An 18,890-nucleotide genomic window follows, 5' to 3' on the forward strand; every position below is an offset into this window, starting at 1 on the left:
GCAATTAAGGGTGATGACAAAGCCCAAGCTGTGACTATGAAAGTGAGTCCGGAAAGCCCCCACTGAGAAGGAATTCACACAGTTCCCAAGGCTATCCTGAAAATCTGTGGGACAGAATCTGAAAGTTCTTTGTGAACTACACAAATGCAGAGTCGGTTAAAATAGCTGTGTTGGCCCCATCTGGATTAAAAAGGAATGAAGCTTCAATAAGCAACTTTGAAACTTACTTTGGACGGCGACAATAATGAAGATGATTGTAATAAGCACCAGTCAACATTATGGTTCCAGGCAATGTGTTAAGGAGTATGCATTATTTATCTTATTAATTCTCCAAAACACCCTAGCAAGTAGGTATTACTATCATCCTCATTTTGCAAGTGAAGCTCTCTGGGCCAAACATATTACTGTTGTTGTTTTCTCCAGTGTACACTGCCCCAGGTTATCTGTCTACTGGATCTAACCTTATAGACACATCCCCACTTACATGACACATTTCACCATCACAGAAAAAATACAAATGCTATTCCCATTGTATTGCTTTTATCTTTATATCAGAGAACGAAGCTTTTTGATCAAACATGCCCACCTTGTACTACTTTATTTCTTTACATCTTCAACAATGCGTAAATGATCTCCTCTTCACAACAAAGGTAAGTACTGTATAATGTTTGCTTTAAAATATTTAACTCGTCTGGAATTTATTTTGCATGGTATGTGATTAAAATAGATCTAAGCGTGGTCTTCTTCATATCATCACTCAGCAATGCCTTTTATTTAAATACCGACTGCTTTCAGTTTTTCTTTTACTTTATTGTTCATACATTCATGAAACTATTATTAGCTTATTTCTGCTATTTCTATTTTGTTTCCGTCCCTGTAATTAATCGACATTCAGGTTGTCCTGTTCATAATATGCTTTGGAACAGGTTTGGGTCTTAAATAGCAAGACTCCTTCTGTTCCCCTCTAGGCTACACAACCATTAGTTACAGTGACAAGTAGAGATACATAACCCTTACCCAGGCAATGAGTGACCCCTCCCCATTGTATGTTTGGTTTGGCCCGCACACTAACTGCCAATATTTAAGAGACAGAAGATCAATAGGTGTCATGGTCTGAATGAGTCCCCCCTAAATTCATATGTTACATTGTAACTTCCAAAGATGGTGCTAGTAGGGGTTTTTGGGGGGCGATTTGGCCGTGACTGTGGAACCTTCGTGAACGGGATTAGTGCCCTATGAGAGAGGTTCCAGAGAGATCCCCATGCCCTTCCACTACATGAGGGCACAGCCAGCCGGGGCCAGCATGAACCAGAAAGAGGACCCTCATGAGAACGTAATCATGCTGGTGTCTTGAGCTTGGACTTCCAGCCTCCAGAACTACGAGAAGTAAATTTCTGTTTATAAGCCACCCACTCTGTGCTGTTTTGTAATAGCAGCCAGTGTTACTGGCTCTACTCTCCCTCCCTCAATAGACTTCTTCCAGCTTCTCTTCAAAACTCAGCGTCACTGGACCCATCAATCCACATGCCAAAAATCAGCTAGTCCAGGCCTATACAGCTCCAAGTGCCCACCGCCGGTCTTACTGCCAGCCCGTGTAAGTGATTTACGCTGTCTGACTAGAGGTCTTCGGATTTGCAACCTCTGGTGAACTCAGTTTTTCTTCCTACCATCAAAGCCAGAAAGTTCACAGTTAATTCGGTCCTCAACTTCAATAAGCAACTTAGCCTAGATTTCTGGTATAATCTCTTCTCTACTTCCTGGCTTGACTCCTGATATTTTACCCCCATTTAGCTGTCTTACAATATATACACCTAATTCTAATCCCCACAAATTATTCTGTGAACGAGAATAATTTTTAAAAAGGTTTTCTTCCTGAAGTTCTTGCCTGCTCCTTTACTCTGTGATTTATGCCATCAATCAAGTTCAATTTAACGTCCTATTGGGATCCGAACTGGTATTGTATTAAATCCATAAATTAACTTTGTTAGTATTGCCATCTTTATTATAGTAAGATTACTCAGCAAGGAGCAGATCATACCTCTCTTATTATTTGTTTTCCCCTTTTTCTATTACAATATTATATGTAATTCTCTGTATTTGACCCCATATCTTGTTAGATTTTATTATTTGATAAAACAGGTATTAGCTTTTTCTATTTCATCTACTGATAAAATAAATGGCTGCGTTCAGTTAGATGTACATTTTATAACCCATGACTTAAGCATCTCATTTCAAGACATGTTTTGTTTAGTCTCCTAAACACACAGGTTATACAGTCCCCTGTAATTGGTTAATAGTAGTATTTTTCTCTCTACTGACCCACACACATTCCATTGATCTCTTTTAGATGATTTGTTGCAACTAGTTATTTAAAACAATGCTATATAGAAAGTGTGATCTCCTTATTGCGTTTAATTTTAGATAGACTATTTTTTGCCATGACAAGAAATTCTATCAACTGCCTTTCGTGCCCTCAGACTTAAAATCTATTTTCACAAAGGTGCCAAGGTAATTCAATGAGGAAGATAGTCTTTTCAATAAAAGATGATGAAAAATTGAATTTTTGTATCGGAAAAAAGATTAACCATGACCTCTTCACTCTGTATGCAAACATGAAATCAAAATGGATCATAGAATAAACATAAGAGCTAAACAAAAACTTCTAGAAGGAAACACAGAAAAAAATCTTTGAGGCTCTGGGATACACCAGTAATTTCTTAGCTAGAACACAAAAAGCATAAGCCATTAAAAAGACACATTTTTGTGTGTGCATGGTTTTAAATGTATCTAATGGGCCCTGACCAGTGTGGCTCAGTTGGTTGGCGTTGTCCCGCAAAGTGAAAGGTCACTGGTTTGATTCTCAGTCAGGGCACATGCCTGGGTTGCGGGTTCAGTCCCCAGTTGGGGAGCAAATAAAAGGCAACCGATCCAAGAGGCAACCGATTGATGTTTCTCTCTCACATTGCTATTTCTCTCCCAACTCTTTCTCCCACCTTCCCCTCTCTCTAAAAATGAACAAATAACATCTTTTAAAAAAGAAAAAAACATAAATGTATGTAGTGGGTAAATTAGACTTAATCAAAATAAAAAATCTTTTGCATGTCAAAAGATACTATTACAAAAATGAAGGGGCAAACACAGATTAGAGAAATATTTGGAAAACATATACAAAGGTCTTGTATCCAGTATGCAGGAAGAACTCCAATAACCTTTAAAAACAAATACTAATTTGTTCCTGAAAAAGTAATAAAGCTCTGAATAAATACTTCACAAAAGATACGTGCATGGTCAAGCACCTGATGTTCACACCACTGGTCGCTAGAAACGTGTGATGTAAAACTACAGTGAAACACCACTGCACACACTAAAATAGTGAAAGTTAAGAAGACTGACAATGCAAAGTGGCAGTGAGAAGATGGAACAGCTATTACTCTCCTCCTTTCCTAGCGGCAGTGCAAAATGGGGTACCCACTTTGGAAAACGGTTTGGCAATTTCTTATAAAGTTAGACATAACCTCACCGTATGACTCAGCAATCCCAATCCTAGGTAACTATCTAAAAATAATGAAATATACGTCCATACAACATCATGTACACAAATTTGCAAAGCACTCTTTTTCACAATAGAAAAAAAATTTTTAAATGTGGAAATAACCCAATTATCCAAAAATTGGTGAAGAGATAAACAAAATGTGGTATGCCCACAATGGAATACTTCTCAGTTACTTAAAAAGAACAACTTACTGACATATTTAACAACATGAGTGAATCTCAATAACATTGTTACGTATGCCTAAAATGCTGGGTAAAGAATTTAACTGCTCAAAAAGAGGTCTGGACTTTGCCCTGGGCTTCTGGCAGTTAATCTCTATGTGTTCCAGGAGTGTTCATTTGCCTGGGGCCTTGGGTCCTGCAGAGAGACTAACAAGGTGATTGAGGGTGGGGTCAGGCCACAGCAGGTAGAATGTAGGGTGTGGGTTGACCAATCTTAGATCAGTAGTGTCCCGTAGACCGAGAGTTTTAGATCACGCGGTATCAGCTTGACAAGAGGGGCAGGAGACTGAATAAACCAATGGGCAATGAACCATCCCTGAGTCATGGAGCCCCAACCAAAATTCTGAACACTGAGGTATGGGTGAGCTTACCAGCTGGCAGTCCATCGTGTGCATTGTGCGTATTGTCACACACCGATGACAGGAAGGAACATGCCCTCCCTCTCTGGGGACAGAAGCAATGGAAGCTCTGCCTTATTCACTCCTTTCATTGACTGATTTTAATCTGTAGCCTCTCCTAGTAATAAGTCATCAACTGTGAGTGTAATAGATTTCCATGAATTCTGAGAGATTTTCCGGCAAATTACCGAACCTCTAGGTTGCCTTGTGGACCCCTGAACCTGCAACTGGCATCAGAAATGACAGTGGTTATATATGGACTGTGTACACTGACTTCTCAGTTGCTCTCATCTCTCACAGCCAGATAACATAAACAGGGGGCTAACTGGTGACTGTAAAAATGCATAGTTGAAAAAAGGATTCATAGTTGTAGTAGTTAATACTTATCTAAATCTATGAGCTTATTTACAATGACAAAAGCTTTTTAGAATCTTTACAGCAGCCTGGTTAACCGGGAACCAAACCAAGTAGTGAGACATTGGATTGAACATGTGTAACCAGCTGTTTAACTTAGATATGGCCGTATACACACCTAGGCAGGTAGCACAGAGAAAAACCAACCGCCCTATCCTTGCTTTGGTACATACATGCTGTCATCTAATTCTGCTAATAGCTTCTTACTTTCCTATTCAGAATCTGCAAAACATTTCGACTTTCAGCTTTTGCATTTTCTAAGATATGCAGTTGGGTCTTTCAAATTGCTAGCAGTATCATCCACAGCAAGTTATTATTCTAGAGGTAGAATTACACTTGTAATACAGATGTTACCTTTGTAAAGAGGTTTTAAAAATTTAGGCTAAAAGAGTGCTGTGGCTACAAATTGAAAAAAATTTTTTTTTCTAAAGATGACTCCATAAATCTACATTCTGAAAATTTAGCTATCATTTTACAAATTCTAACATTTGCTAGAGAGAAAAACAAAAGTTTAAGAAAAATTGTAGAGTAATACAAGACATTTCCATTTAGAACATAAATGTTACTGTTTCCAAATGCTTATAAATTTGTGGGAAAATGAGTCCACATATCCAGGCTCCTCTTTTTCATGTTGAGCCAAGCAAGGAGAGGTGGGTTAATGTTGGAATCAGAATTTTTTGACAGAGGCATGGGGGAGAGTGTTTAGGCCAAATAGTCAAAGGCTTACAGTATCTCCATTTATTCAGACTTATCCTGAGTGTGGGAATGAGCACGTGATTTACTGGGCTGCTCTGAATACCCCAAATACTCCATAAAATTCAAGCATTAGCAAAGTGGATAAACGTACTACCTCTCCTCTCATAAGCCTCTACAATTCCACAAGACAGTCAGAAGCTCCTTCTGTTTTTGCCAGTTTTAACTAGGCTTTAGCCTGGCCGACAGAGCTCCAATCAGTAGACTCAGCCCATGTGGTTCTTCAGCCAACAAGAACCAGGCGTGGCATTCTAATCCAAATCCCATCGCTACTAGAGATGGGCTCTTGGAACCACGGGACATGGATTTAGTCCTTGGAACCCACAGGACTGTTCATTCACCAGGTCCCCCTCCAGCATCTCTACATGTGCCCTCCTTCCAGAGACCTATTTTATTTGGTTTTCCTCTGCTAGAATGCAAGCTCTTCTCTGAACGCCCACCCACCCAAATGGGGCTTTAAAGCCCTACTTAAGATGACTCTGTCCCTGAACCCACAGTCATTGCCTGAGAGATTCTTGAACCCACATGGACAATCTAGAACCAAGATGCTACTGTGAAGAAGAGGAGGTCAGAGAAAGTGAAGCATGAAAAGGATTTGACCTACTGTGACTGAAGGAAAAGGACCATAACATACAGAATATAGCTACAGAATATATAGGCTGCCTCTAGTAGCTGAGAACCCCTAAGTGACAGCACATGGGAATGGAATTCTGCCAACAGCCCGAGTAAGTGTGGAAGGAAGACTCATCCCCAGAGCCTCTGGTGAGGAAGGCAGTCCTAAGGACACTTCAGTTTCAGCCCTGTGAAATCTGGAGGAGGGAACCGGCCTCATGAGCCATATCATGCACAGATCTCTGATTTATAAAACTTTGTTGTTTTAAGCCACTTAGTTTGTGGCAATTTGTTACAGCAACAGTAGACACTAATACTGGTGATGCTGATGCTCCCACCAGATTGCCTTACTTTGCTCTCCCCACCAGGCTGCTGTTAGGAACCCAGGAAACCAGAGTCACACGGCTTGCAATATGCAACACTTTCGTGGGATGCCCCACCGTGCATTGCCATAGTTTTATCGGTGCATTTTGTCTCCCTCACTAGAACGCCATCCCTTCAAGGACATTGTGAATGCCTTTTTTTCTTTAAAAATTTTTTCATTATCCAAGTAATATATATTGATTGTAGAAAAATTAAAAAAAAGAAATGAGTATAAAAGAAAATTAAAGCTACCCATAATTCAACAGTTAAACACACTGTTAACATTTTCTTGTCATCCTATGCTTTTCTACGCACACGTGTACTTAAAAATCACACAATATGTATTGCCTTTAAACCTATTTTCTATTAATAATGTTAGGCGGATATTCCATGTCAATGGACCATGATTTTTACTGCCTCATGGTTCCCCAAACTGGGCCAGGGCTTCCTATTCGTGCCTCTCAGGCCTTTATACCTCTCCCTTCATAACACTTCTGACAGCTGTAATAACATTGTGATTGCAAGATGATCTTGTTAAGTTCTATTTTCTCCACTGATTGTAATTCCCATAGAGTGAAAGAGTATGAATATGTTGCTCAACTGCATAATCGCCAGTGCCTAACCCCAAGAAGAGGGCCAAGGAATATGATTCAAGAATGAGTGACTAAATGAGTGATTTTAACCAAGCCTCTTTTCTCAGCCATTCAGGTTGTATCTTATTTTATTTTGCCTAATACAGGTCTCTTGCACACAGATTTTCAATAAATGCTGAGGACTAAATAAATACATAAATAAACACATAAATAAAAAAATAAACAGAACTTTCAGGAATGGTGAAAGAGTCATTCAGTAAAGAGTAATTTGATTTGTCATCAGGAGGAAAAGAAATGAAGTCTTAGCCATGTAAACATGAAAAACTATACTACTTAGGAGAAGACTTCTCAAAGCAAGTATTTCAGCAAACTTTGTACCTTTCTAGTTCTTTTTCTTTTTTAAACAGGGACAGGTATGCAGAGTCAACAAGATTTGATCATTCTTTAAAAGGTCTTCAAAAGAGGTGTGTTTTAACTAAAGAAAAATGTTCTTCCTAAAATAGATGGGTATATTGCATGGTGTGGGCCCAGAAATCTTGGCAATCTTCTCATCAGTAGTTTAAATAGTGAACAGATTCTCCACGTTGATTAATATCACTACCAACCTACTAAACAAGCCTTTATACAAGTTAATAAACTAATTAGCAATCATGGGGTAGACTGCACCAGGCACTAAACCTATAGAGCTCTGAGCCTTAGGGAAAGTAATCGGTGCCACTACATCCTATTCTGTATTCATGTAGAGATTATAAAACTAGAGTTTCCCAAAACACAGTTTGAAAGGATACATGCACCCCTATGTTCATTACAGTATTATTTACAATAGCTAAGCTACGGAAGCAACCCAAGCGCCCATCAGTAGATGTGTGGATAAAAAAGTTGTGGCACATACATACAATGGAATATTACTTAGCCATAAAAAGACCAAAATCTTACCTGTTGCAATTGCATGGATGGACCTAGAGGGTATTATGCTAAGTGAAATAAGTCAGAGAAAGACAAATACCATATAATTTCACTTACATGTGGATTCTAAAGAACAAAAATGAGAAAAAAAATTCAAACAGACTCATAAATGCCGAGAACAAACTGATGGTTGCCAGAGAGGAGGCGGGTGGGAGGGATCAGTGAAAAAGATGAAAGGATAAAAAAGTACAAATGGGTAGTTACAGAACAGTCACGGGGATGTAAAATATAGCACACGGAGTATAGTCAATAGTATTGTAATAATTATGTATGATGGCAGGTGGGTACTGGAAATATCAAGGGGAACTCTTTGTAATGGCTATGATTACCTAACCACATGCTATACACCTGAAACTAATATAAAATAATATTGAATGCAAACTGTAATGAACAAATAAAAGTTTTAAAAAACAATTAAAAATAGAGTTTTTTTAAAATAAGACTATTATCTCTTTAATGATCAATCATCTTACTAGAAGTAACTATCGGTTTAAGCTGCATGTTTTTGAATAAATGTTTAAAATACATAAATAGTAAAAAAATCCAAATGTGAAATGAGAGTAATGCATTTCATCATTGAAATCCATATTCTTTATCTGACAGAGAAAGAAACAAAATTGCCTTCCAATTATTCCATGCCTTCATAGATCGCATATCTGAGGGCTTTGGTTCCTTTCTAAATTTCTGTAGTTAAACTTTATTAATTTATATAACCTGCTCCTCTTCTCTGCATGTTCTCCCCAAAGTCCCTTTCATCTTTAAGTGCTGGGAGGGAGAGGCCCCAAAGGTGACAGCAGGTGGGAGAGGATCACTGTGCAGCTTACCAGCGACAGTGTAGCACATAAAGCAAAGAGCACTAGATGGAGCCTGGAGATGGCGGGGCTAGTCCTGAGAGTAGGGTCCTCATCGAGTCATTCATGTTTCCTGCACCCCAGTTTCTTCACTCATAAAACAAAGGGGCTCAGGGACCTTAAGGGTCCTTCTATCACACACATTCTAAGCTGTGGATTTTTGGGGAAGGAGACAGTTAGAGAAAAGTGGTAAAACTCCCACTACAATTTTCACTAGACACTCTGCTGGAGGTTATGAAGGAAACTGAAAAAGGTCTCAAATAAAATGCCCCCTACAGATAAGGCTCTGCAGGCCATCAACCTCGTCAGACCTGTACTGCCTGAACATCCTGTTAACACTGATTATCGGAAATCTCAGAGGCACTTTAGGGGCCCTTTATCAGTGATTGGGACACTAACTGAATTCCTTAGGAAAAAAAGACAAAAAGATAAAGAAGAGAGTTAGATTTGTATAGAGCTATTTTTAAAACCTTTGTGGGAAAATCAATATTGATAAGTAAGATACGATGGGAAAATTTTTTTGGAGTATCCTCCAGTCATCATCTCCCCAGGCACCAACAGCGCTGGATGCTTTGCCCTAGCAGCAGCCCGTATCTACTAATTCAGGTATCTCAGAACTAGGAGCAGTCCTGCTTTATCGAAATTGATATGGAAGGTGCGGGGTGGGGGGCTTCCTCTCTGGGGACAATTACTATAATTATCATCATCTTCATCTGTCTGAAAATTGTCACATACACTTTAAGGCTAGATTATGGTTTGGAAAATTGTAGGTGATCTACAACGTGGCAGAAGAGATGTTTTTGGAATTGTCAATCATAGTTCCAAATACATTATTAGCGCCCCATTCCCCAGAACCAAAAACACTGGCTGTAAGCCACAGTCTTGTCCTTTAGTACCGCTACCACCAACCCCATGGCTCAGGTGTGAACGAGACAAGTCATTTTCTTCTCTGGGCCTTCGCTGGCACTCACAAGTATTTGATAGGATGTTTTAAGGAGGCTACACGCTAGGTAGTCTTAAAGGTCCCTTTTATCTCTGGCACTTTATAGTTCTAAGATAAATGAGCTTTTCTAAACACAGCCAGCCTTAGAACCTTATGTAAAGCATTGTTTCTATGCAGAAAAGTTTTATACATCTCAAGCAACCAACTTAAAAATCAACTTTGGGAACATGATCTATGAAGATGGGGCCTTCCTTTTTCTCAAAAAATAGGATATGCCATTTTCCTATATGTCTTTATTACTATCATAAATATATTACCAGGTCAAAAGTATTATCTGGAAAAAAAGAGCACCTTGAAATTAAAATGGTAAGAAAGGAAAATGCTGCCTTTTCTTTACTACCAACAGGATTCTTACAGTTATCTTGGCATCTTAGATTTTCTAGTTAGAACAGGTCAAAGGCACTGCATTTCTTATTTCTCTCCTGACTTTACTCCTTCCTGTTTTATTGAAATTCAGTAAGCCCTGTGAAGTAACTTCTGGGTGCTCAAACCTGGGAGTTACGTAAAACATGATGCTCCTGGAAGACAGAGCTGGGCAGTGTTGCAGACAGACTTTAAAATGCCCCAATGATCCCTACATCCTAGAATTTATGCCCTTGTGTATTCCCCCAACTTGACCTTGGGTAGGACCTGTGACTTGCTTCTCAACAGTAGACTAAGGCAAAGGTGATGGGATAGCAGTTCCTTAAAAACATGATATAAGTCTGTAGCTTCCATCTTGCTTGCAGACTCCCTACAGACGCTCTCCCTGGCTGGCTTTGAAGTAAGATGCCACATGGAGAGGGCCAGCCCATGTGGGGAGGCCCACGGAACATGCACGGAGGGGGTCCTCCAGCTGACGGCCAGTCAAGCACTACGGCTCTCAGTCCAACCATCCTCAAGGACTGTGTGCTGCCAACACCTGCATGAGCTTGGAAGGGGAACTTCCCCAGTAGAGCCCAGCCCCGACTAACACCTTGACTACAGCCCGGGAGAGACTCTGAAGCAGGAGATGCATTTAAGCCACATCCAGATTCCTGACTCATAGAGACTGTGAGATAGTAACTGTGCCTGCATCTTGTTTTTTATTGACTTTTTAATTTATTGATTGATTTGAGAAAGGGATCAATTTGTTCAACTTAGTCATGCATGCATTGGTTGATTCTTGTATGTGTCCTGCCCAGGGGTCAAATCCACAGCCTTGGCGTATCAGGACAATAGCTGACTGAGCTATCTAGTCGGGGCTGCACGTTGTTTTAAGCCACGACGTTTATGGTAATATTGTTACCTAGCTACTGATAATTAATACAGGTGAAAACACAGTATATAATTAGAGAAGAATTTAGAGGCAACAGAAAAACAAGTGTGAAATAGGAATGAATGTTCCGATAGTAAAGAAAAGATCACTACAAGATCAAGTTAATTTTGAAATATTTCATAAAGAAGTTAGTTACGAGACCCACCTTAAAAGTCTTTCGGGAATTCACTGGCAGAGAGGAAGAGGAAACCACACAGAGGCAGAACCAACTGAATATCAATACGACTACACTGAGGGACGGGGAGAAGGCTGAATAGGTGCAATGGGTCTGAATCGTGGGAAGCCTGGAATGGCAGGCACTGAGTGGGCTCATTTTTGATACTATAGGCAACTACAGTAAAAGAAAGGCTCCCGGGCATGGAAAGGACAATAAAGTGTTTTAAAGAACTTAATCTTATCACAGTGTAAAGGATACAGAAGATGAGAGCTAAGACAAGAATAGACAGGCTGGCATAAGAGCTTCATGAGAGGCCAACAAACACAAGGGAAGAAAGGTTCACTCTCTTGAATAATCAAAGACACGCAAATTAAAACTATAAAACACCACTTTTTAGTTGATAAAATTAGTAAAAATTAAAGACTAGTAATACTGGCAAAAGTAAAGCAATCCCAGACACTGTTGGTGGGAATGTAAATGGAATAGCCTTCGTGGAAAGCCATTCAACAATATGCATTAATAATCTTAAAGTATTCAGGTCCTCAGACTCAGTAATTCACTTCTTAGAACATATTCTAAAGGAAATAAATTTGTTTTCCCATTCAACAAACATTGAGCTGACTGCCTATTATGTTCTAGATATTGAGGATATAGATCTCATCTCTGTTCTTGTGGAAATTAGAAGAGACAAATAGTTAACAAATAATCACAAAATAAATGTATAATGACACATATTACAGGACCCATTGAAAGAGTATTTTTAAATACTTGATTTAACTTGTAAAATCAAAAAAGACCTTTTTTTGGAAGTAACATTTCTACTGAGAACTGAAGGATGAGCAGAATTTAGTCATGTGAAAAGTGGGAGAAATTTTTTTTTCTGATAGAGAAAACAACACTCACGAAGGCAAGAAAGAGTTAGCTGTATTTAAGATTTTAGAAGATCCATTAATTAACTTATTCAAAAAATATGTATGGAGATCCTAGTTAAGTATTAGTATTGGAGCTGAGGATGAAGGACAGGAGAACGTGATCAAGGTCAAGTTGAGGTTATAGCACACAAAACAGGTATAAAAAAAATTCTATGGCTATGGAAGGGACTGGTATTCATAATAAAGCCAAAGACATATGAGGAAATGAGTGAAAAAGGAGAAAGAAAACCAATGCATTGAACAGAGAAAAAGATGAGGATGGAGTAAAGGTAATAAAGATTTTCTGCCTCTTTTCAAATCCGAATACACTTACCTGAGAAAAATATGTTCAAAATGTACCATTCATTTTATTGAAATTACCATTTAAAATAGAAATACTTAGATGGGTCAGCACTAAAATGCTCATATGCAGAGAAGAGGCAAATAGAGATTAAAAATGAATTTTAAACATGTATACATGAGTTAGGGCATCTCTATACTTCAGAAATTACAGTATTTTGCCATGTATAATGCACACTTTTTTGTCCAAATTTGTAAGGGAAAAATAAGGGTCTATATAAATGTTTTTAATTCTTTAATTTATGCTCATGCATTACAAGTGTAACTCTAGAAAGCAGTAACGATACCTTAAACAAAATAATACCCTGGAATACAATAATCAGTTTGGTTTCTAAATATAAATAAATAAATAACTGAATTTAAAAACTAAAACGAAAGGTGTTTTTTCTGAAAGTCTGGTCCAAACACATAGGTGTGCGTTATACACGGCCAAATACGGTATTTCCCCTACAGGTAAGCTATCCACGAATGGCTCTTGACTATGTTCAGCATTCAGGGAAAAGTAACCACTTTTTTTTTTTAATCATCATAGCAGACTCTGTTTGTCAGAGGTCAAAATGCACATAGAATAACCCAAGGATTTAAAATTAAAAATTAACCAAATGAACCCCCATTAAGTCAAGTGTGAAGGGTGACATTTACACAAACCGCATGGTGAGAATATGCTTGGAGTCTTCAGCAAGTTATAAAGGGAGCCATAAAAATAATTACAACCTCACGTGAGCAGTCGACCTGAGAGAGCAGAGCCCCTCTCCTCCTGTCTCCTCAGTTATCTAAGAGGTAACCCTTTATGGGCAGTGCATGTCCACAGCATTAAAGATCAAATTGTATTTGACAGCAGGGATGCTAGATACAAAAAAAGATACGTGGAACTCTGCTCTTTTTTTTGCAACTTCTATATGACTCTAAAATTATTTCAAAAGAAAAAAGAAAAGCAAAAAATATATGGGTGATCTTGCTACAAGAAATAATATTGCGCAAGGCCTAAAATTTGTGCTAATTTCATGAGGCAATCAAAAAGGAAAAATGAAACAACCCTTCACATCACTCTGTAAGAGTCCAGTTTTCACTTCCGTCAGGGGATGCAGGTGCATACAAGAGCAAAGCTCGTGGTCTGCGTTGGATATTCCGCTGGCCACCAGACTTTTGGAAAAGTCATTTCAATATCTCTAAGCTTCTACCACACCCACCGGACAGGGTGGAAGCATGCGCTTGTTGCCTACGATGTGCTACACACATATTCGTCGTTATTACTTAACTTTTTATTTGTTTGAAGTTTATTATTCCTTTGTTAAATGGAGGAATTTCTCTGAGATGTGATTAACTATTTGGATATCTTTACATTTGTGAAATTACCAAATTAATCTTATACTTTCCAGTAGGGGCCCAGATTTAAGCAACAGATTTATCTAATAATAAATATAGTTATTACATCTGGGGAGATGCTTCACAATAGAAATACAGCCTTAAAAATGTTTTTAAAGAAAATCTACTTAGACTTTCCTATAAAATTCATTAATTGAACTGGTTAATTTGTCACCTTAAAATTAGTTTGGTTAATTCTGAAGTCCCGTCTTTATTAGACTTGTGTAATAAAGTTTGATGGGGGCATAAATAGGCAGTTTAAACAAATATACTGATCATACATAAAACATGATTGAGAAAATGTATTTTCCCCAGAGACATTAAAAATGAAATAATAGCTCTGTTGAAGAAAAAAAGGCAATTAAGTCAGGAATTTCATGAAATCCAAAAGATGAACCTTGAGAACCCAAAACAAATTTTAACGTCTGACAAAGCAAATGCATCTTTTATAAAATTGGATTGATGTGTACTTATAAATTATGCATTATAAAATGTTTCATTATAACTTTAATGTTTCAAAATCCATTATCATCCCTCTGCCTCCCATCAAATATAATCATAGGAAGAAAAATGTTATTTTTCTAGGTTAAAACTTAGTGTACAACCTAAAAGCTAATGGAAAAACAAAGTACAAGAGCAACCCTCTCAAATCATACCTTTACTCATTAATACCTCAAGGTGCCCCATTTTAACATGGCAGCTACTTTTGTTTCCTGGAGAGTTTATAGGTCAGCAATGATTCAAGTGGACAGTTTGAAAAACAAAAACAAAAACAGGAGTTATATAAAAATCATATTCAGTAAGATATCCTTGTAACAGTACGAAAAGCAGAATTTTCTCCCCCCACTTCAAAGTTTCCATTGTGTTCATCATTCAGCAACATTCTACTCACTTCCGATGGGTGTGGTCCATGCCACTGTTTGGTATTGATTCCAACTTTGCATTTTTCTGCCCACAGATATTTCCATAGCTGTCGTATCCTGACACTAGTCTCGCTGCTGCACCTGTTGCTACTGAAAAGCCACAAATAAATCCCTGGGGAAAAAAAACAGAAAAAAAAACATACAAATAAACCATTTCAATAGCAACAGTCACCACTTGATACAATAATGAGCTTCTTTGTCTGTTGAAGGGAACAAAGAGCTATCTTTCCTTCTTGCAAACACTATTCCACTGTTTTCCTTGGTTTTCACAAAAGCAGCACAAAGAAGTCCCCAGGGAAACACTATTTACTACCGAAACAAAAAAAAAATCTCTAAGCTGTTACATCATAAGATCGTCTCTGCATTTTATAATAATACCAGCAGCTTCTCTGTACGGCACATCTGCTCTAAGCCAGGCTCTGGACTGGGTGCTTACCATACATTATGCTAACCCTCACGATGAGGAAACTGAGGTCCAGGGAGGTTGCGTAAATTTGCCACGGCCACAGAAGCTAGTAAAGATCAGAGCATAGAATCAAACCCACCTTTCTTCATTTTTTTTTTTTTTTAGTTTTATTTGGGTGAAGGAGTCCTATTAAATGAACAATAGCAATGGAGAAAAGAAAAAATTCAAAGAATAATAGGTAGGTGGGTTTGGAATGAACACTTCAGCGCACACAACACTTCTGTTTGCTTCCCGCAATAGAGCTGTACACGAGCCAAAGAATGACGCCGTGAAGCACTGCCATGCTCTTAATACTGGACAGCGAAGGACAGTGAGGCACTGGGTCTGTGTGCCACAAAGGTCACTTCACCTCACGGGAGCCTGCTTCATCACCGTGCCAGAGGCAAATGGTAGATGCTTCAGGACCACATCCTGCTCACTAAGTCAAGTACCGTATCTTGCCGTGTGAAATGCGTTCCTGTGTATACTGTGTGCCCACGTTTTTGGCCTAAACTTTCAGGGGAAGAAAATCTTTTGTTTTATTGTTTAATTCAATTTTGTATATATTTATATTTAGATACGTGTTTTTTTGTATTATAAAGAAATTTTAGCATTCATTTTTGAACATATTATGATACAAGAAATTGTATGTAACAAATGATTACAAAACACAAGAACAGACACAAGGTATTTGAGGTAATACCCACGTACAATGAGCACCCTTTTTGTTCCCTCAAAAATTGGGGCAAAAAAGTACACATTGTACACAGCAAAATATGGTACATGCTGACCAAAACAAAGCAGGAAAAGCCTATACTCAACTGCAGGCCAGTGGGCCTGGACAGGCGATATGGTGAATGAATCATTATGGATAAACTGATTAAAGCCGGAGAAGAGACTGGGATTAAGAAATATTCCTGCAACTTGGTCCTTCCAAGCTTGAGTTCCTGTTATCTTTATTGGAGTGGCTACTGAAGGCAGAGATTATACTGTTTTCCCGTGATGACCAAGTGTCATGACAGCACTGAGCGGCCCTGGTAGGTCTCAGGCCTACAGTGGTAAGAACCACACTCCTATGTAATTCCTCGGAGAAAGTATTTCCCTCTTAAACATGCTTTCCTAAAAAAGCAAACAAACTCTTCTTTTTTCTTTTCAAAATAACCTCTCTATTTCTACAATTCAGGAAAGGAAAGTGAGGGGGGAAGAGTAGAGAGTACACCTGTACCTAGCAGAAACTTCTTGAAACTACACTTTGTAAGCAAGTAGACTGAACACCGTTCGTGATTTGCTACTATCTTGCTCTCTGATCCTTGCCAAGTTACTTTAAGTCTCTGAGCCTCAACTTACTGACCTGTCAGATGGAGATAATGGTAGCTCATGAGGCATGGGTAAGGATTAAATGAAATAATCCAGTAAGGTGGTAAGATTCCTCAAAGGAAGACCTTGATAAACATTAGCTATTATTGTTGTTCGAAATGAGAACAAGCTGTAAGGGGAAGTCCGTGGGCTTTGGGGCCAGATACACCTGCACTGATCAATGGAACACGGATGACTCGATTTTCTCCTCGTGTAAACTTGAACACACTTGCTTAATTCTCTGTGCCTCCATTTACGCAGCTATAAATCGGGGCTACACCCATTTACCACAGAGGCTGCTGTGTGAATTACATGATAATATATGCAAAGTGTCTATCTCAATAAATGTGGTACCCTCCTGCCTCAAAGCCACAGCTAACTGCGAGCGCTAAATTAGGCACAGACGGTCAGTACTCACTCATGCATCCTCACCCTGTTGCCCTCCCCCTCCCCCGCCCTAGACCTCTCCAAGGAGATGGCAGGGCAGTTGGCCCCATCTCAGAACTTGAAGCCAACACTAAGACATGAGAAAAAAATTTAACCCTCCACATACATACACATATGCAAGTCAATGCATCATTTTAAGCATATTCTTGAACCTACAACTGAGCAAAAACTGTAAGTGGAGGTAACTGATAGGAGCTTTGATGACTAACCTTTCCAATATGGTTCTTTAACAAGAAGCATCACAGGTAATAGAAAGGGAAGCCAGAAAGACCTGGGTTCAAACCCTCACTCAGCCACTTCCTACCTGTGTGACTTTGATCCTATTACCTATTTAGACTGTTTTCTCCTCATACCTAACACAGAATACTGATGTTTCTTATTTGAGGTTTCAGTCACCCATAGTCAATCATGGTCTGAAAATATTAAATGGCTATAAACAATTCATATGTTTTAAATTACATGCCATTCTGAGAAGCATGATGAATCTCACTCCACACTCCACCCTGTCTGGGACATGAATCATCCCTTTGTCCAGGGTATCCGTGCTATATAAGCTACCTGCCCATTAGTCACTTAGTAGCTCTCTTGGTTATCAGATCAACTGCCATGGTATCACAGCGTTTGTGCTCAAGTCACCCTTATTTTATTTAATAAGGGTCCCAAAGTGCAAGAGCAGTGATGCTGGCAATTTGGATATGCCAAAGAGAAACTGTGAAGTACTTCCTTTAAGTGAAAAGTCATGAATGCATAGAAAAAAACATAGTATCCGTAGGGTTTGATACTACCCATGGTCTCAAGCACCCACTGGGGGGTCCTGGGAGGTGTCCCCTGTGAATAAGGACAGGACTATTATAATATCCATTTCACAGTCTGATGATGAGAACTGAATGTGATGATGCATATCTCGCCCCTAGCTGGTCTGGCACGTGGCAGATAATCAATATATGGTAGCTGTCAGCGGTACACTTGAATAAATCAGACTAAAGAGGTTGACAGCGGTAATTGGGGACTAACCAAAAACCCTTTCAGTTCTTGACTTCGGAACAAAAATTCCCTGGGGGATAAAAGTGAGAAATATTGTCAGTAATTTTGTTTCTACAGAGAAATATTTAGACCACAATTACAACCTTCTTTCACTACTAGTCTAAAGCCCTTGCATAATTAAAAAGGTTATGTTCTTCTTTCACTTTTCATAGGAATTTCTTCTTATGCTTGATAAGTACTTGCATTCCAGGTTCCTTTAAATGATTTCTGATTTCCTTTTCTGACTATTTTTAACTGACTATTATTATTGTTGGACATGTGGGTTATGTGTTTTTTTTTTGTAAATCATAAGTCACCCTGCATCCCTCTGGGATGCAGGCAGAGTATAAGTGATCAATGTCACAGACGTATAGTCAAACAGGATGCTGACATGTTCTCACAGTGGCCGTGTAAACTTCTTGGCAGCTTCCAAAGCATCAGAATAGGGAGGGTGAGAAGCTTCGGAGAGAACGGAAAGAGAAGAATATGACAATAAGCTAGAAAGAAACCATGCCTATTATCCCAGGGGCTTCCCCCATGGCACAAGCATTGATAATGGGGAAGTAGGCCAAATATATGGTAATTAATAATATAATCTCTTTTTTAAGAAGTCCTGAAATCCAAGTGCAGGAAGCACTATAGTCTCAGATGAGGAAAAAAAAATGTGGTACATGACAACAAAATAGGGTGGGAAACTTTACAGAATACACTCAATGACTTAATGGGCTCCAGAGAAGGTGGAGTGGGGGCAGGCATTCCACAGATGGAAATCACATTAATAAAGCAAATGATAAGGGAGATGAGAGAAGCTCTTATGTTACTGTAACAGGGAGCAATCACTAGAGAAAAAGTAAGCGTATTAGTAAGAAAGAGAAGCAT

General features: G+C 38.8%; 1 protein-coding gene across 3 annotated transcripts in view; it reads right to left on the bottom strand.

Moving 5' to 3' along the window:
* Window positions 1-18,890, bottom strand: part of SLC44A1 (solute carrier family 44 member 1) — a 157,704-nt gene that overhangs the window by 96,554 nt on the left and 42,260 nt on the right. For all 3 annotated transcript variants that reach the window (XM_053922062.2, XM_053922060.2, XM_053922058.2), the window contains exon 3: window positions 14,710-14,852. In XM_053922062.2, the coding sequence (XP_053778037.1) occupies window positions 14,710-14,852 (143 nt within the window). The remainder of the gene's footprint in view (window positions 1-14,709; window positions 14,853-18,890) is intronic.

This window comes from Desmodus rotundus, chromosome 1, assembly GCF_022682495.2.
Source record: "Desmodus rotundus isolate HL8 chromosome 1, HLdesRot8A.1, whole genome shotgun sequence".
In the NCBI taxonomy this organism is placed as follows: domain Eukaryota; kingdom Metazoa; phylum Chordata; class Mammalia; order Chiroptera; family Phyllostomidae; genus Desmodus; species Desmodus rotundus.